Source organism: Bufo bufo, chromosome 3 (assembly GCF_905171765.1).
Source record: "Bufo bufo chromosome 3, aBufBuf1.1, whole genome shotgun sequence".
Taxonomy (NCBI): Eukaryota; Metazoa; Chordata; class Amphibia; order Anura; family Bufonidae; genus Bufo; species Bufo bufo.
Genome location: NC_053391.1, coordinates 330,844,386 through 330,864,945, shown reverse-complemented (window position 1 = coordinate 330,864,945; position 20,560 = coordinate 330,844,386). Strand labels below are relative to the sequence as shown.

Here is a 20,560-nt window from a genome sequence, read left to right as displayed (position 1 = left end):
GGAAAGAAAATACTTAACTTTAAGTGGCTATGGCAGCACCAGGAACTCAGCCGCGATCCACACATCAGCTATCCACAACTTAAACTGAAGCTATAAACTGCATAGCATAGTGGGAGAAACAACAATAAATAGAAAAGGTTAAATGAACATATTAGCCACACCTGGGTAAAGAAGGTGTGGCAAGCACCAGAAACAACACAGATGTCATTTGATCCAAACAGAAAACATGTCAGATCAAACTGTGTTGCCAGTCTCACCGAATCTCCTGCCACCTCTCGCTGGAAAGTCCGTGACATGTATTTATACAAGGGATCAAGTGATTGCAGGTTCAATTCCTCTAGGAGTATATATACTGTATACTCACTGGCAACAAAAATAATGTACCAAGGAGTTGTTGGAATGAAATTAAACTGTCTTACTGTAAATGTAATGATGATACATGTACAGTTGGAAAAATAAGTAATTGATACACTGGCAATTTTACAAGTTTTCCCACCTTCAAAGATTAGAGAGGTCTGTAATTTTTATCGTAGGTATACTTCCACTTTGAGAGACGGAATCTAAAAAAAATCCAGAAAATCACATTGTATGATTTTTAAATAATTAATTAGCATTTTATTGTATGAAATAAGCATTTGATACAATAGAAAAACAGAACTTAATATTTGGTACAGAAACCTTTGTTTGCAATTACAGAGGTCAGAAGTTTCCTGTAGTTCTTGACCAAGTTTGCACACACTGCAGCAGTGATTTTGGCCCACTCCTCCATACAGATCTTCTCCATATCTTTAAGGTTTCGGGGCTGTCACTGGGCTACATTGAGTTTCAGCTCCCTCCAAAATTTTTGGATTGGGTTCAGGTCTGGAGACACGCTAGGCCACTTCAGTACCCTGAAATGCTTCTTACAGAGCCACTTAGTTGCTCTGGCTGAGTGTTTCAGGTCATTGGCAGGCAGGAAGACTCATCCATGACCTATCTTCAATGCTCTTACTGAGAGAAGGAGGTTGTTGTCCAAATTCTATATATAAATGGCCCCATCTGTCCTCCCTTCAATACGATACAATCGTCCTGTCCCCTTTGCAGAAAATGCCCCATGCTTCACGGTTGGGACGGTGTTCTTGGGGTTGTACTCATCCTTCTTTTCCCTCCAAACAAGGCGAGTGGAGTTGATACAAAAAGTTGTATTTTGGTCTCATCTGACCATTTGACCTTCTTCAATGCCTCCTCTGGATCATCCAGAGAGTCATTGGCGAACTTCAAACGGGCCTGGACATGTGCTGTTATGAGCAGGGGGACCTTGCGCTCCCTGCAGGATTTTAATCCATGACGGCATAGTGTGTTACTAACGGTAATCTTTGAGACTGTGGTACCAGCTCTCTTCAGGTCATTGACCAGGTCCTACAGTGTTGTTCTGTGCTGATTCCTCACCTTTTTCAGAATCATCTTTACCCCACGAGGCGAGATCTTGCATGGATCCCCAGACTGAGGAAGATTGACAGTCAGCTTGTGTTTCTTCCATTTTCTAATAATTGCACCAACAGTTGTTGATTTCTCACCAAGCTGCTTGCCTATTGTGCTGTAGTCCATCCCAGCCTTGTGCAGGTCCCTGATGCCCTTAGACAGCTCTTTGGTCTTGGCCGTGGTTGAGAGGTTGGAATGTGATTGATTGATTGTGTGGACAGGTGTCTTTTATACAGGTAACAAGTTCAGACAGGTTCAATTAATACAGGTAATGAGTGCAGAGTAGGAGAGCTTCTTAAAGAAAAACTAACAGGTACGTGAGGGCCAGAATTCTTGCTGTTTGGTAGGTGAACAAATACTTATCTCATGCAATAAATACTAATTAATTATTAAAAAATTATACAATGTGATTTTCTGGATTTTTTTTAGATTCTGTCTCTTGAAGTTGAAGTGTACCTACAATACAAAATAATACAGATTAAATAATAAGAGAGAAGAAGAAATGAATCGCACATCCACTGCTAATGCTATGATCTCATCCCTGCATTCCTGCAGGAGACAGCACTGAATAGCACATGTGTACTACCTCCATGCTGAATGGAGGTAGTACACATGCGCTATTCAGTGCTGTCTCCTGCAGGAATGCAGGGATGAGATCATAGCATTAGCAGTAGATGTGCGATTCATTTCTTCTTCTCTCTCATTATTTAATACATAGAACTCTGTCCCTGGATCTGCACTCCTTCCACTAGACAGATGATTTTAATTAGCCTAGTATTCAGTAGTAGGGGTTAAATTAGCCTATCATGCTCTCAGTTGGAGTTCCTGTGAGCTTCAGAGCAGGTGAGCTTTGACAACTGTTCACATGGTGCGGTGCTGCGTGGGGGCCGCTGTGCTGTTTTCCTGGCTGGTTGGTGGGACCCAGAGCTAGGTTTAGCATGGTCAGGCAGCAGGGCTGCTGTTTGGCCCCTGGGTCCCGCCGCCGGCCGGGATGGCGCCACAGCGCTGGCGGTCGCCGTGTAGCGCCGCGCCAATTTTTAGGTTAGGACCCACTCATAGAGGCAACCTTGGCGTGGTGAGTGGGCTTATTGCCTTTTGATCAAAATGTACATAAATGCCTCATTTAGCATGTAGCATGGAGGTAGTACACATGCGCTATTCAGTGCTGTCTTCTGCAGGAATGCAGGGATGAGATCATAGCATTAGCAGTGGATGTGCGATTCATTTCTTCTTCTCTCATTATTTAATAAAAATGACAGACCTCTCCGTTCTTTGTAGGTGGGAAAACTTGCTAAATCGCCAGTGTATCAAATACTTATTTTCCCCATTGTAAGTGATTAAGATATTAGAAAGAAAGGATTGTGGAAAACTGTATAATTAAATGGAGGCTTTAGTACCCTACTGGGCTGCCTCTAGCCTGGTGACAAGAAGAGATACAGTTGGGCATAGAGGTGTACAGGTTTCGTACGGTATCCAACGGCACATTTGCCCACAGATGTTGCAGCTGGGCTAGTCAGGATCTGTTCAGAAGAAAACTGATGGTTTTGCGCACAAGTTCAATCAGTTTTTTCTGCAATTGCGTTCCATGTGTCCACTTTTTCCGTGCAAAGGCAATCAGTTATGATGCATTTTTCACACGCGTGAAGAAGCACTGAAGAATAACGATCTACATCTAGTAACTATCAGTGAAAAACGCATAGCATCCAGATGCCTTCCATTCACTTCTATGTAGCCAGAGCTGCATAAAAACTCACAATATAGAACATGCAATTTTTCCTAAACGCAGAGATGATGCGCGAAAATTTGCTCGTGTGAAACAGCCTTTAGAGGATGTTAATACAAAGCATGTACATGGGGAGATGCATAGTTACGACAAGTCAGCAATAAGTGGACACGGTCAGCAGAGACGATGAATATGCAGATTAGGGATTGGGAGCTGAGCTGAGGGAGATGTGAATTTTGTCTAAATAATGGCTCATAAAACCAAGTGTGAGATTAAGTCCTTGGGTCAATGCCTGGAATGTACTCATTGTTTTAAATTCCTGAGTTTTCCTGTCTCTACCATTCTTAAAATTTCCTTTGAGAAGTGAAACCTTTAAGTCTTCCATGGAGTGTCTTGGTCCAGAGAAAACTGTTTGCCACAGTTGTACCAGCCTTGTGTTTTATAGTGTATCTATGTAAGTTCATTCTAGTTCACAGTTTCTGTACAGTCTCCCCAATATAAACATGTACACTACATTGGAGGATTCACATGAGAAAGTGTCCATGATGTTGTAGGTCTGTTGGGTGTTGGGTATACTGACTGTATTTGTGGATAAGACATGTGCAGGTCTTGCATTCTTTTTTGTAACTGCTGTAAAAGTATTCAACATCACATACTTCAAAGTGCCTGGAAGTGTCTGGTAGAGATAGGGGTGTGTAATGAAGGTGCTACCTGTTTCTGGATGGTGGACATTGGAAATGTAGAAGCTGCTTATGCTTGCTGGTGGATAAATTGATTTGGTCTACTTGTGGTCTATCTGGCCCTTCCTGGGCTTGTTCGCTGTATGTGTGCCGTCAAGTAACCGCTGCTCCCAATACCTCCCAACAGCTAGGTGAGAATGGCCTACATGGCAGGCAATTTATCAAAATGGCCACCCTGCTTCTCTCAGTCCATGACCTCACAGAACTACTCAACAATTAATATACAACCCAAAAAAATATTAGAGTCTAATTTAGTTCCCTTTTTAAAAAAAACAATGTTTATTATAATGATCTAAAATACATTATAAATCTCATGATATTAATAGCGAATCAAATATAAAATGCCATCAATAACACTCTTCAAATATATTCTTGATATAAACACCAATAAAGATATACCAATATTGCACTTTAACCCTGGCCATAAAGTATTGAATAGCCATGACTAATGGTGGAACTGAATGAACAAAAAATGCCCAGTAGGTGCTAACTACAGGGCTATGTAACCTCTAGTCCCCCAAATACCCTGTTGATATGCCTTGCTAGCTACTAATAAACAACATCATATGGATCAGACAGTGCAACTGATAACCAAAAATCTAATAGTACCAAATAACACATACCGAATGAGGAGTGAAGATGGCGTACCCCCTCGACGCACGTTTCGTGTGATGCTTCCTCGGGAGGATAGACTGTGGGGAATGCTGGGATGTCTTTTAAAGGACCCCCTACCAATAGGAATATGTATAAAACCACCCGTGATCTTATCCTAATGAGGTCATTATTATCAGCACTTGACACATGATATGGCACCACATGATATTCCCTTACGCCCTTCGCCCAAGGCCAACGCCGGTGAGGGCAAACCTCCAACAGTTTGAAGGTGCTGACGTCACCCTCAATTTGACTCCTTGGCAACGAGCGAAAGCGTCTCAGCCTGCCAAGCTCTCTAGACCTGTATGAGCACAAAGAGGAACTGGTGTAACTTTGGATGGACTATCCCCTAACACCTAATAATTGAAAGGAATACTCTTTACCCCTTTTCCCTATCTAATCATGTGTCTACTCCTCTAAGATGAGTCAAAAAATAAGTGTAATATTGGTATATCTTTATTGGTATTAATATCAAGAATATATTTGAAGTGTTATTGATGGCGTTTTATATTTGATTTGGCTACTAAAATTATGAGATTTATAATGTATTTTAGATAATTATAATAACTGTTGTTTTTTTTAAAAAGGGAACTGGATTAGACTCTAATATTTTTTTCAGTTATATTTCTATCTGGGTGCAGTATATTTTTTTTCTCGTCAGTGAGTATGTGTGGAGTTATAATAGGATTTTTGTATTCAGTAATTCAGGTTTTATTTTTACATGTCAGAAGTGTAAATTTGTCCAGAAACCCTTGGCAGCGAAAGAGTTAATACCTGTGGTGTCATAGATATCGAAATGGTTTTTAGATAGCAGAAAAGTAGAACTCCCCCCGACATTCTTGTGGCTGGCCATAAAATAGTCAGTCATATCCCCAAAAAAAAACAACACAAAGTTTGTCTAAACAAAACCAGGAAAGCAGAACAACTTCACACAGACAGGAGATCCCCATAATAAAACCCATCGCTGGCTTATGAGTTTCCTCAAACCCCCCTAGACCTGTTAAAGCTGCTCAAAAGGTCAGGCTGAGGATACTTTCACCTGGAGAGGGGGGAAGGGGGGTAGTGGTGGAATCTGCAGACCTTCTTAAGGTGTGTGCTCCTTTAGCAAACTGTCATTTCTATGGGGGACAACTTGTTTGATGATCTGACTTTTATGCTGCCCCCAGGCAACCAGACTTCTGCCATCTTGTAACGTATTAAGAAGATCTGTTTCTTTTATCCTTTTTATTTTCTGTTATTTTTTACATTGCATTTTTATGTTATTGTAGGTTTACCGTACATTCTGATAACCACTTTTTTGTATGCATTGTCTTGTGAATATTCAAATTTTAATTTTGTGTTCCAAAACGATTCCACAACCTTAGAAGAAGCGTTTCGTATGTGTTAACCCTATGAATGCTAGAGAGCATTGTGGGTCTGAGTGGGTAATTGTGAGTTACCTAGCTCAAGGGGTCTTGTCCGCCTTATATGACAAGTGGTGGCAGCTAATATCCTTTACATGTGGATGTCAGGGTGAAGATTTAGCGTAACCCTGTGGCTCAAAGTAGCAGAGTGTGAAGCTGACATTAAAGGTGTTCTCCTGGAATTAAGAAAATGAAAATACTTAAATATTACTTTATTATAAATATATTCCCAAATATCTTTCATTAGTTATAATGGCTCTTTTTCTTTAGGGAGCAATCATCAGGGGAAATAAAATGGACGCCGTCCTATTAGTACACACAAAACCTGTCCTAATCACACAGGACAAGTTACTTCAGAACACTGAGCTAAAGAGCTGCCTCAGCCTCCACTCTGCTCTGCTTGTAAGGGATTATGATCCTGAATACAGCTGATAAGATCTTCATCTGAATCTCTGTGGGAATGGAGTTCATGAGGAGACATGAAGTACAGAGAGGATGGACAGGACAGAGTGTGTTAATGTAAAAACCCTTTTAACAAATAAGTATACTGTATGTCAATTGTATGACCAGACATAGTGTGAATTTCTGTCCAGTTTGCTAAAAAGCCACAATTCTCAGTAAAATAAGTTACACACCGATTGAAAAGAAATACCTAATACAACCAATGATATTTTATTTCTGTAAATATAATTCACATTCATAGTAAAATAGACTTTAGCTTATACTGCGGATTTCCTCTGTAATAACAATATGTAAATGTAAAAAAGAAACAGTTATAATTAAAAACACATCACATTCTGTATAACCAGCATTTGAACCAATGACAGCTACTATTTACTTTATGTCATTTAACATTATGGACTGTTCTTGATATTATGAAAGCATAAATTGCAGAGCAGAAGAGGGACAAATCATATTGGCAGAAATCATATTATCAATCTTATCCAGATCAGCTGCTTTGAAAATGATAGAGGATGTATGTGTGAGAGAGAGAGATGGAGGTGGCATTTATCAAAACTGGTGCAGAGGAATATCCTCTTAGTTGCCCATAGCAACCAATCAGATTGATCCTTTCATTTTCCAAAGGAGCTCTGAAAAATGAAAGGTGGAATATGATTGGTTACTATGGGAAACCAAGCCAGTTTTCCCTAGCACCAGTTCTGATAAATGTCCTCAAGGGATGTGTGTGCTAGAATGTCAAACAGAAGGGAAGGTAGTGATGAAGCAAGGCAATCCAGAGTAATCCATATGCTTGGTTTACCATCATAGCTTACATTTTTACTGCAGAAAATAACAAAGGCAAGTATGAAAACTGACAAACAGTACTATACCATAGAAGTATTGCTTTGCATTAAACAGGTTTCCTGAGATTTTTATACTAATGACTTAGGTGGGGGTCCGACACCTGGGACCCCCGCAATCAGCTGTTTCAGAAGGCAGCGGCGCCCCTGTGAGTGCCGCGGCCTTGTAGCTTACCAAGCAGAGTGCCGTACATTTTATGGTGGCTGTGCTTGGTTTTGCAGCTCAGCCACATTGAGTGCCTTCTCAAACAGCTGATCAACGGAGGTCCCGGGTGTCGGACCCCCACTGATCAGATACTTATGACCTATCCTGAGGATAGGTCATCAGTATCAACATCTCGGAAAACCCCTTTAAAGGGTGTATACATGTCTTACACCTTTTTCCCCCCACTCTGTCCAGCCCTTCTTTAGAGTCAATAACTTGATGAATGTTTTATGCCATTTAAAAAATAAAAATTACTTAGACACAAGACTCTGTTATGTACAGCATTAGGGGAATTAGAGGAAGGATAATGTTGATTGACTCCTATATGTGACACACAGGAATAGCTAGCAGACCGTACTATTAGATGTTCAGCCTGGTGGCCACAATTGGCAGATTTATCCACGTATTTATAATGCACTGATATACATTGAAAAATAAGGCCTTTGGAAGCCCCTGCTCCCCTGCATGGAATTTCAGTATGGAGTTTGATGCATAGATTTAGGATACCTGCATAGGAAACGGATTACGTGTGGTTTTCCCTCGCGGATTGTTGTGCAGAAAAACTGCAGTGTAATACAGTACCAGTAAATTGTAGATTAGACAAATCTCATGTACTGTATACTTTGCTTTTTTCTTAGGTGCAGAAATTGACCTGTTGTGCAGGTTTTGAAATCTTCAGCATGTCAATTGTTATTGCGGTTTTCTTGTGCAGATTTCACACTTTTCAATGGAAGGATGAGAAAATCTACAGAACATCCATATCAAATCTGCACCAAAAACCACATCAAAAACTCACAAAAAACATACCAAAAAGGTGCTAAATAGTGCAGATTTATGGGTGTTTTTTTCTGCAGTTTTGGTGCAGATTCCTTGCGGATTTTCTGCACACAAATCTAAACCATGTGCAGGTAGCCTAGCTCTTTGATAACGTATTAATATGTATTGTATCAGTTTGTTAAGCATATACGGTACTTAACTACCAACAGTAGATGTAGGTTTCCTACAAGATCGATTGAGAAATTTAAGCTTTAAATTAGTAGTAAGACTTTTGAATTTGATGATGTAAGCAAGTAAGACTTTTATGATGAATCTCTTTTGAAATTTGAAAACATAAGTATTTAGAAATGTCAATGCTTTCTACAGTTTACTGGCTAGTCTTTTCACACAGCAGGACTAGTTTTTTTTCCTTGAGCATCACATGGTCTTATCAATTCACAATTAAATGCTTGATCTGTTTTCACAATTTTGCTAGAAGAGCCCCCTGGAAAAAAAAAAGTGTGTCCTGCTGTTGAGGCAATCAAAAAGGTGCAGTTTGCAGGAGAACCTGACAACATGTAATCATGCCAGGTCCACACGTGCGAGAGAGAAAACGGACGCCAAAATGTGTGGCAACTAAGGCTGAGCGGACCCGTGGATGTTCGGGTTCGCCGGGTTCGGGACCCGAACTTAAACCTGAACACGAACCCCATTGAAGTCAATGGGGACCTGAACTTTGGTGCACTAAAATGGCTGTAAAATAGTCGTAGTAAGGACTAGAGGGCTGAAAAAGGAAGCAAAATGTGGGTAAGAGCAGTACAGTTGCTCTGCAAACAAATGTGGATAGAGAAATGACTTAAAATAACATAGAATAGAAAAAAATAAAAAATAAAAATCTTGAACTAGGAGGCGGAGGTCAAAGTGGAGTAGGAGGTTGAGGAGGTGGTGGACGTGGCAGTGTAGGTGGAAGCGGCGGTGGAGGAGGTAGCCAACACCGTTTTATTTTTTTTTGTTGTTGTTTTTTTCCCCTTTATTTATTTATTATTAATTTTTTTTATATAAATTTGGGAAGACCTCAAAACATTTGGAAATAGAAAAGAGAATGCAAAGAGAAAGTGCGCTGGAGTATAACAATGGATGGATGCGGCTGGTATACATGTCTATTCAGTACAAAGGTACAGACAAGTCCTGTGGGATCCAAGCCTGGTTCATTTTTATGAACGTGAGCTTGTCCACATTGGCTGTGGACAGGCGGCAGCGCTTGTCTGTGATTACCCCCCCCCCCCCCACCCCACCATGCTAAACACACGTTCGGGCAATACACTTGCTGCAGGGCAGGCCAGCACCTCCAAGGCGTAAAGGACAATCTTAGACCATGTGCCCAATTTGGAGACCCAGAAGTTGAAGGTGGCAGACCCGTCATTCAGTATGTGTAGGCGTGTGCACACATACTGCTCCACCATGTTGCTGAAATGCTGCCTCCTGCTAAGATGTTCCATATCAGCTGGTGGTGCTGGTTGTTGTGGCGTGCTGACAAAGCTTTTCTACATTTCGGCCATGCTAACCCTGCCTTCTGAGGTGCTGACGGTGCCCCAGCTGCGTTGGTGACTTCTTCCTCCTACTCTTCCTTTGCTTGTGCTTCCACTGAGCCCCCGCTGTCAAGTGTGAATGCCATCAGCGGCGCATCTACCAGCGTGCGATTTTACTCGCGCATCTTCCGATCACGCTCCAGTGACGAAATTAAGGACAGCACGTTGTCCTTGTAGCGGGGATCCATCAGGGTGGCCACCCAGTAATCAGTTAGAATGTGGGCAATTCGGCGGTCATTGCGCAGGCACTGCAGCATGTAGTCGCTCATGTGTGCCAGGCTGCCCAGAGGCAACGACAAGCTGTCACCCGTGGGAGGTGTGTCGTCTATGTCCTATGTGTCCCCCCAGCCACGCTCCATTGATGCCCATAAGCTGATTTGGGTGCCACCCTGCTGTGAACACAGTTCCTCCTCCTCATCCTCCTCCTGCAAAACTATGCCCTGGCTGGACAGTTGTGTACCTGGCCTCTGTTGGTGCAGGAACCCACCCTCCGAGCCACTTGTGAATGACTGGCCTGATAACCATGGAAATGATCCCTCTTCCTCCTGTGCAACATCCTCTTCCATCATCGCCCGCAGTGTTTTTGAAAGGAGACATAGAAGTGGCATAGTAATGCTAAGGACTGTGTCATCAGCAATGGAGTACTTAAAACAGCGCAACACGGCACACACGTCCCGCATGGAGACCCACTCGTTGGTGGTGAAGTGGACTCACCCGTGCGTGCTGCAGCTGAAACTCCATCGGCTGCTGCTGCTCGCACAGTCTCTCCAGCATGTGCAAGGTGGAGTTCTACCTTGTGGGTACGTCGCATATGAGGCGGTGAGCAGAAAAAGCCGAAGTTATGCTACAGCGCAGACAGGCCGCTCTGCACATATCGGGTAATTTTTCAGGAACCTCTGCACCACCAAATTGAGCCCATGCGCCAGGCAAGGGATGTGCGTCAAACCGGCCAGCCCCAGAGCTGCTACGAGATTTCGCCTGTTATCGCACACCACCAAGCCAGGCTTGAGACTCAGCGGCACCAACCACTCATCGGTCTGTTGTTCCATGCCCGTACACCGCTCCTGCGCGGTGTGTTTTTTTCCCCCCAAACAGATGATTTTCAAAACAGCCTGCTGCTGTTGTTTTCCCCTGGCTGTGCTGAAGTTGGTGGTGAAGGTGTTACGCTGACCGGATGAGGAGGCGGTAGAGGAGGAAGTGGAGTAGGAGGAGGAGGCAACGAGAAATGTCCTGCAATCCTCGGTGGCGGTAGGACATGCGCCAAACTGCTATCCGCCTCAGGCCCAGCCGCCACTGCATTTACCCAGTGTGCAGTTAGGGAGATATAAAGTCCCTGCCCGTGCTTACTGGTCCACGTATTATTAATTATGTGGACCTTGCCACAGATGGTATTGCGCAGTGCACACCTGATTTTGTCCGACACTTGGTTGTGCAGGGCAGGGATGGCTCGCCTGGAAAAGTAGTAGCGGCTGGTAACCACGTACTGTGGGACAGCCACCGCCATAAAGGTTTTTAATAGTCTCTGTCTCCACCAGACGGAATGACAGCATTTCAAAGGCCAGGAATTTTGAAATGCTGCCATTCAGGACCAGGGATCGCGGGTGGGTAGGGGGGTACTTCCTCTTTCTCTCCAGTGTTTGGGGGATGGACAGCTGAATGCTTCCGTGGGACAGTATGGACATATTGGGTGACGGTGGTGAAGGTAGTGGTGTTGCTGCCACATCTTCTGTTTGTGGGGTGGCAGGTGCCACTGTCACTCCAGAGGGGGAAGAAGAGACCTAGACTGCAGCAGAAGAGGGAGCAAGAGGAGCCTGAGATCTTTTGTGTTTTTTCAGGTGTGTACTCCACTGCAGCTCGTGCTTTGCACTTAGATGCCTGGTCATGCAGGTTGTGCTCAGGTTTAGAACATTTATGCCTCGCTTCAGGCTCTGATTGCACAGCGTGCAATCCACTCATGTCTTGTCGTCAGCACATTGTCTGAAGAACTGCCATGCCAGGGAACTCCTTGGAGCCTGCTTTGGTGTGCTCGGTCCCTTGCTGCGGTGGGCATAAGCAGGCATTTTGGCTAGGGGACGGCTACTCTGCTTTTGCACCCTGCTCCCTCTTTTGCTGTGCGGCTGGTGCTGTGTGACCACCTCTTCCTCCGAACTGCACACGTCACTTGCATGACCTTGATTCCATGTGGAGTCTAGGACTTCATTATCCTCCACATCATCTTCCACCCATTCTTCACCCCTGCCCTCCTTGCCGGTCTGCACATGGCAAAAAGCAGCAGCAGTTGGCACCTGTGTTTCGTCATCATCAGAGACGTGCTGCAGTGGTTCCATTATGGAAGTGCTCATTAGTACCGGAGGACCAGGAAGTGGTCTGTACTCACCGCTTCCTGGTCCTCAGCTGTCGGCTTTGAAGGCTGCGCACAGCATGAGGGCGCTCTGTTACCTCACGCTGTGCGCGCCAGTTCACAGCACATCCGACAGCATGATTAAGGGGATCACGATGTAGGTGAGGAGCGGCGGCGTCCAGGAGCAGGAGAGGTAAGTGTTTTTTTATTTTATAAAACATGAGGCTGCTGGGGGCATAATGGGGGCTGAGAGGCATAATGGCTGATAATGGGGGCTGAGAGGCATAATAGGGCTGAGGCATAATGGCTGAAAATAGGGGCTGAGAGGCATAATGGCTGATATGGGGGCTGATGAGAGGCATGAGGCTCTTATCAGAGGAAAGATTGGGGGTCATTTACATTGGGGTCTGATTGGAGGTCTGATTTGAGGTCTTATTGGGGTCTTATTAACATTGGGGGTCTGATTGGGGCGGAAAATACGGTATATTAATTTCCCTGTCACGTATAAAGTGCACGTGTATTTCACACCAAAAATGGGTATCTGTCACCCATCGAACTAACAGATGGATTAACTATTATATTTTTGTGTCAGGGGTACAAAAATGGTTAGAAAATTAAGCCAGCACCTCCACATATGGTGTCTCGTGCAAGGAACCGGTCCAGTCCGTACAGATCCAGAAAAGTAGTAAGAGATGTCCAGCACCGAGATAAGTAAAATTCTTCAGTCTACCATGATTAAGATTGTATAGATCTAAACGCGTTAGTAGCGTCACCATCATATATGTACAAAAATGGTGCCTTGCACCCACAAAAAAATCGCTATAGGCCACCCACAAAACAAATAGCCAGAATCCTTACTTCAGCTGCCTGCTTCCTGTCCCTGCACTACTCAGAGCTGATAGGTGGTGCTAGACGGGATCCAGCTTGTAAAGAGGCTGGGTCACATGATGCACCTGCCAATCACAGCTATGCCATTACTAGGCATGGCTGTGATGGCTTCCAAGTGCCCACAGCTTAAAAGCTTGTTGATTAGCTGCCCTGCAGCCTTTCAAAAGCTTTATTAAAATGGCCAAACACCAAACTAGAACTTTTCCGGCAAAGTTCGGGTCTGGGTACTTTACAGTTCGGGTTTGCTCAACACTAGTGGCAACCCTTTGCTAACTTACAATATATAAGTAGGATAATTGAAAAAAAGACTCAAAATGGAGTTTCAATGTAATTGACAAAGTGAAAAGTAGGGTTCTGTATAGGCCCTGTTCAGGCTGTGTCCCACAAAACATTATGGGCCAGATATATCATTAGGCTAAGTCACTTTTGTGGAGTCAAATAGTCGCAAAAAAATGCGCAAATCAAAATTTTGCGACTTTTTTGCGACTTTTTCAAGGCAAGCGCTAAGCACTCCAGTTTTGAGTAAATGGGCGTTTTGGCTTATGCAAATGATTGGCTAGACAAATTTACTATTGCGACTTTTTTAAAAAGTCGCAAAAAAGTCGCAAAAAAGTCCCAATTTCACTCCAGCGAGGACCATGCTTATCTTTTGAGACTTTTTAATAGAACATGCGACTTTTTCATAAAAACGTGCGACTTTTTCGTTAAGATGTGCGACTTTTGTAAAGCTGCTTACTGACGGATAAACTGCTACCGTCAAACCACATTTATTACAGTCTTAAAGGGCCGATCATAAATCTGACTTGGCTAAAACTGACTTTAGCCATATGTTAAAGTGGAGTGAGCTGTCAGCGGAATGATAAATCTGGCCCTATGACTGGAACAAAAAGACATTCATGTGTAATCAATCTAGGCAATAAAGCTTCTCTAGCTGATGTACCCAGGAACAAAGAGCTAATTTGCTGCTTGTTTTACAATGATATGCTTGGAAGATGAATGCAACTCAATGAGGGATTGTACTCTAGACAATTACGTTTTGTAAACAGCCTCAGAATGGTGATATAATAAATTATCCCTGCAGTTCCTGTTCTGATGGTTTCTGGTCCCATGGATGCTTTCAGCCTCCCGAACCCTTTTGACATGCAGGAAATGACTGCTCAGCCAATCGCTGCCTGCAGCAGTTAACCACCTCAGCTAGTTATTGGTTAAGTGATGATTTACTGTAGGTTGAGAGGAAGCAGAAACCAGTAGGGGACTGGGAAGTGTCAGAACAGGAGCTGCGGTGGATTAGTGACATAAGTATGACTTATTTTGTGTAGGTTGGATAACACCTCGAAGGCTTAAGCAGCTGTTAGGTGTTTAATATATAAGGACAGTGGAGGGATTTCCTGAACGCTTGGATGTGCTGTGGTTTGAAACAAGCATAAGTCTGTAAAAAACAATGCAGTAGCTTATAGGAAAACCAAGTATATTGGCTATTTGCAGAAAACTTCTTGAAACAAGTTGAATCTTAATCCTCACAGAGCTGTAGAGCTTTTAGAAGAGGAAAGTCTTTCATATTTTCCTCTTCCATTAGGAACACACTGTCCTCATGGCTGCAGAAGTGAAACCATGTGTTCTCATAATTCTGGGGGCTAGGTGATGCATCGCAGAGAAGAGGTTGGGTGGAGTCAGATCTCACATAGACAGAAGTTGGAGGACTCTGTTCACGGTAACCCTCTGTAATTACCTTGGCATACTGGACAGTATCAACATTTACATAATACCTCAACTTATTTAGATCTTCTGTAAAGCATGATGATTGTTTATTGGATGCATGTCCATAATCTTCAAAAGACTTATCTTTGACTTGAGGGGGATTCTTTACTTGACATCCCTCCACAATGTTGAGTTCACTTGTGATAATCTGAGATACATCACTAATGGCAAAAGTCATTTTGGGTGTCTACAAAAATAAAACAATTATTAGGAGGAGCCTAAATCAATTCTATATTACCCTGTAGAGATACAAATTATAACTTTATAGATATGAACAGCATTTGCCAAAAGCTATAGCTTTGAAAAAAGACTTCCAACTGAAATATGTAATGTACTGTACATCACAGTTCAGAAAATCGGGATTGTGCACACTGGAACATAATTTAAAGGCTACAGACACCTTTGGGGGCAATTTTAGTTAATATTACATTAAAGGGGTTGTCTTATGATGAATGTAAAAAATGACACTCAGAAATCATATAGTACATGACAATCTCTTTCTAACAAAGCTAGAACCAGCCCTGTACCTCACATTGATCCAGAGATCTCCCCATTCATTGCTCTGCTAGATTTATATCAAGCTGGCAGCTCAAGGGGAGGGTCTTTTCTGCTGCAGCTCAGGGGGCGTGTCTCAGCTCTACCTATCACAGCTCAGGAGGCAGTTGAAAGATGAAACTGAGCATGTGCAGATTCAGGTGCTGGTTTGAAAACTGTAGAATATTTTTCGTGAGACAACCCCTTTAAGCTAAAAATCTTTTTTTTTCAATTGTTTTTTATTAAAAATGTTCAGCCCCTTTCTCTGTACAGCGTTGAGATTCTGTAGTAGCAACTGTTTACACTGTGTTCCATCAACACAGCTCATAAACACTTATTATAGCTCAATTTGTATCTTACTGATAAGAATATGGCTTAAATAAGTGTTTATTAGCTGTCAGGAGTTCAGAGATAAAGACTATACATAACTGTCAGATGATGGCTCAAAGTGAAAGTAAGATGCTCACAGACAGTCTAAAACTTTACCCTTTATGACAAAAAACGCTAAAAATATTTAATAAAGGCCAATTGAAAAAATATATATTTAGACCAAAATAAGTAAAATGCAATAATAAAAAATTTGCCCCCAAGGGTGTTCATAGCCTTTAAGTATAACATGAATATCTTCATCTACTACAAGACTTATGGTTGAAGTTAAGGTTGTTAAAAGTTTACAAGGTTACGGTTGTGTAAATTCCTTTTATGCATTTTTTACATTATTAAAGTAAACCTCCTGTTCAAGAAAAAAATCACATTCTCTGGGGAACAAACAGATCACTTACATGATGCCCTATTTTTAATCTTTTCAACTGCAGATACATGAATTCTCGGGCTCTTCTTTTGCCATCCAAGATGGCAGCACTGTTTCTCAGACTACCTGGTGCATTTGGTGGGGCAAAAATTCTCTTTCTGCTGTCCTCAGTTTGGCCAGCACTGCTCACATGAGCAGTGCTGACCAATCCAAGAGCAGGGCTGAACAAGCAGGAAGTGTCTTGGACTGCCAGTGCATTGGGCTTTAAGTAGTCTGAAAATCGGTGAGGCCATCTCGAATGTCAGAAGAGAAGCCTGGGAATCAATGGATCTGCAGCTGATAAGATAAAAATGAAGTCACTATGTAAGTCTTCTGTTCTGTCCCCCGTTAATTAGATTTCTTTTTCTTGAACTGGTGCGTGACTTAAATCATGTACTAATTGCTTAAATATGATCTATTAATTTATTCACTTGTGTTTTCCTTTCTTACTTTTTGCACTGCTTGTTTCACTTTCCACTCCATCATTTTATTTATTCTATGTTGACATCCGGATGAACTCCAGTGAAAGGAAATGACCATTACACACTTTGGAGGCTTTAACTATGTCTCCAGTATGAAACAGGTAGGTGGAAATTTTGTTATTTGTTATAAGCAGGGGCAGACTGTGACTCTAGAAAAATCAAAAACAACATGGCCCCATGTTGTAGGCAGGTCCAATTTGACAGAAGACGGGGCCAATATAAGTAGGCAGGGCCAACATGAGAAGGTGGGGCAAGCAATTCTGTAGTGAAGCACAAAATACCGCCTAAGCAGAACCAAATACACCATGTAGCACAAAATCCTGCAGTCTCCGCTGCAGCATTCAACTCTTTCACCGTCCTAGGGACGACAATACAGTTGAGTAAAGGAGGGCACTTTCATGTGCCAGCCAGGTGCATAAGTACCAGATGCTCCTGTCTATGGCTAGTCTGCCCCTGGTTACAAGCCATTTAAATATGTTTGTGCCTCATTCTTAATGTTTCTCCAAGAGAAAGCACCAGTGAAATATGCGCTGGAGAGTGGTGTTACCTGTTTGGTCAGTATTAATTATTGTTATTGCTGTCTACAATACTGGTTTAGTATATTCACATGATGTTAACATCTGGTATTCTGGAACTTATTAATTGTTAACCCTTTGAAGTTTGTTTTTATTTATTATGGTGTTTTTGTAGAACCCAGGTCACACCACATTTTAAAAAGAGTGTAAGATTTTTTTTATCAGTTTATTTTCCTAATCATAATAAAGAGGAATTTGTATTGTCTGCAATTTGTGTTCTGTGTATGGTCCATTGTTGGATAAGAGGTTTTAACTGCATTTATTGTGATAAAACTGAAATGAAATTGATGGTGCATTGTCACCTCTTCTAAGAAGGAGGCCCACTTTCCCATTTGACTGTTAGCAGGATCTGGAACAATAGGGCACAACAGATTCTTCACCCTGTTATAATAAAAGAAGACAAGACATCGTGTTTAGTCAACTTTGCACACAGAACAATTGAAGAAACTTTGTAGCATTTCAATAAAATGTACGTATAGATTAAAAGATAGATAGATACCGTAGATAGATGATAGATAGATAGATAGATAGATACAAGATAGATACAAGATAGATAGATAGGTAGGTCTATAGATAATATATATATAATAGATAGATAGATAGATAGATAGATAGATAGAATTGGTTGCGCAAAGTAGTTATGTAGAGAGTGGGACGTGTTATAGGAAACTTATACTGTAAGACATTAACAGTTCAGAGATAGTATAGGTTTATACAGAATATATTATCATTAGTATGTAGACAAAGCTGTTAGTGTAAATGATTAGATTGCTTCTTTATAGTAAATTTACCTTTCTTGTTTCATAAAGCAGGTAATAATCATGAAAATAATGACCAGGAATCCAAAAAGAATGAAAATTATGAGCATCATATTGATGTCTTCATTGTCTGAATGGTAAAGATAAATTATCAATGTAAATATATAGACAATGTAAACATTTCTTTAGTTACCCCTTGTTCTGAATAATATGTGTTTTTCACTTAGATCTGTAGCTTCTATACATCTTGTAGGGACACTAACTTCATTTTTTTTTTCTCACATATACAGTCAGGTCCATAAATATTGGGACATCGACACAATTCTAATATTTTTGGCTCTATACACCACCACAATGGACTTGAAATGAAACGAACAAGATGTGCTTTAACTGCAGACCGTCAGCTTTAATTTGAGGGTATTTACATCCAATCAGGTGAACAGTGTAAGAATTACAACAGTTTGCATATGTGCCTCCCACTTGTTAAGGGACCAAAAGTAATAGGACAATTGGCTTCTCAGCTGTTCCATGGCCAGGTGTGTGTTATTCCCTCATTATCCCAATTACAATGAGCAGATAAAAGGTCCAGAGTTCATTTCAAGTATGCCATTTGTATTTGGAATCTGTTGCTGTCAACTCTCAAGATGAGATCCAAAGAACTGTCACTATCAGTGAAGAAAGCCATCATTAGGCTGAAAAAAGAAAACAAACCCATCAGAGAGATAGAAAAAACATTAGGTGTGGCCAAAACAACTGTTTGGAACATTCTTAAAAAGAAGGAACGCATCGGTGAACTCAGCAACACCAAAAGACCCGGAAGACCACTGTGGTGGATTACCGAAGAATTTGTTCCCTGGTGAAGAAAACACCCTTCACAACAGTTGGCCAGATCAAAGACACTCTCCAGAAGGTAGGTGTATGTGTGTCAAAGTCAACAATCAAGAGAAGACTTCACCAGAGTAAATACAGAGGGTTCACCACAAGATGTAAACCATTGGTGAGCCTGAAAAACAGGAAGGCCAGATTAGAGTTTGCCAAACGACATCTAAAAAAGCCTTCACAGTTCTGGAACAACATCCTATGGACAGATGAGACCAAGATCAACTTGTACCAGAGTGATGGGAAGAGAAGAGTATGGAGAAGGAAAGGAACTGCTCATGAGCCTAGGCATACCACCTCATCAGTGAAGCATGGTGGTGGTAGTGTCATGGCGTGGGCATGTATAGCTGCCAATCGAACTGGTTCTCTTGTATTTATTGACCGTTCAGACCGTGTGAGATACCCCCCTACATACAGGGGTTTGAATCAGGCATTTGAAATACAGACATTTTAAATACTGCCTTTTTGTGCAAAGATATATTTACTTCAGGCCTACACAGGTTCAGACCGTGTGAGATCCCCTCTATACATACAGGGGTTTGAATTAGGCATTTGAAATACAGCCATTTGAAATACAGCCTTTTTGTGCAAAGATATATTTACTTCAGGCCTACACAGGTTCAGACCGTGTGAGATACCCCCCTACATACAGGAGTTTGAATTAGGCATTTGAAATACAGCCATTTGAAATACAGCCTTTTTGTGCAAAGATATATTTACTTCAGGCCTACACAGGTTCAGACCCTCTGAGATCCCCCCTATACATACAGGGGTTTGAATTAGGCATTTGAAATTCAGCCATTTTAAATACCGCCTTTTTGTGCAAAGATATATTTACTTCAGGCCTACACTGATTCAGGGCGTTTGTGATCCCCACTATACATACAGGGGTTTGAATTAGACATTTGAAATACAGCCATTTTAAATACCGCCATTTTGTGCAAAGATATATTTACTTCAGGCCTACAGAGGTTCAGGCCCTCTGAGATACTACCTCTACATACAGGGGTTTGAATTAGCCATTTGAAATACAGCCATTTGAAATATAGCCCTTTTGTGCAAAGATATATTTACTTCAGGCCTACACAGGTTCAGACCGTGTGAGATACCCCCGCCCCCCCTACATACAGGGGTTTGAATTAGGCATTTGAAATACAGCCATTTGAAATACAGTCTTTTTGTGCAAAGATATATTTACTTCAGGCCTACACAGGTTCAGACCGTGTGAGATACCCCCCTACATACAGGGGTTTGAATCAGGCATTTGAAATACAGCCATTTGAAATACTGCCTTTTTGTGCAAAGATATATTTACTTCAGGCCTACACAGGTTCAGGCCCTCTGAGATACTTTCTCTACATACAGGGGTTTGAATTAGCCATTTGAAATACAGCCATTTGAAATACAGCCTTTTTGTGCAAAGATATATTTACTTCAGGCCTACACAGGTTCAGACCGTGTGAGATACCCCCTTACATACAGGGGATTGAATCAGGCATTTGAAATACAGACATTTGAAATACAGCCATTTGGTGAAAAGATAGATTTACTTCAGGCCTACACAGGTTCAGACCGTGTGAGATACCCCCCTACATACAGGGGTTTGAATCAGGCATTTGAAATACAGCCATTTGAAATACAGCCATTTGGTGCAAATAAATCTTTAATTCAGGCCTACACTGATTCAGGGCGTGTGTCGTCCCCCCTATACATACAGGGGTTT

At 41.9% G+C, this 20,560-nt stretch overlaps 1 protein-coding gene across 2 annotated transcripts in view; it reads right to left on the bottom strand.

Annotated features, from left to right (window-relative positions):
• Positions 1–13,940: 13,940 nt before the first annotated feature.
• The window catches only part of CSF3R (colony stimulating factor 3 receptor), a 91,694-nt gene continuing 85,074 nt past the window's right edge, over positions 13,941–20,560 (bottom strand). For both annotated transcript variants that reach the window (XM_040424416.1, XM_040424415.1), the window contains exons 15-17: positions 17,992–18,088; positions 17,503–17,581; positions 13,941–15,006 (exon numbers count right to left, since the gene is read on the bottom strand). In XM_040424416.1, the coding sequence (XP_040280350.1) occupies positions 14,572–15,006; positions 17,503–17,581; positions 17,992–18,088 (611 nt within the window). In that variant the 3' untranslated portion in view covers positions 13,941–14,571. The remainder of the gene's footprint in view (positions 15,007–17,502; positions 17,582–17,991; positions 18,089–20,560) is intronic.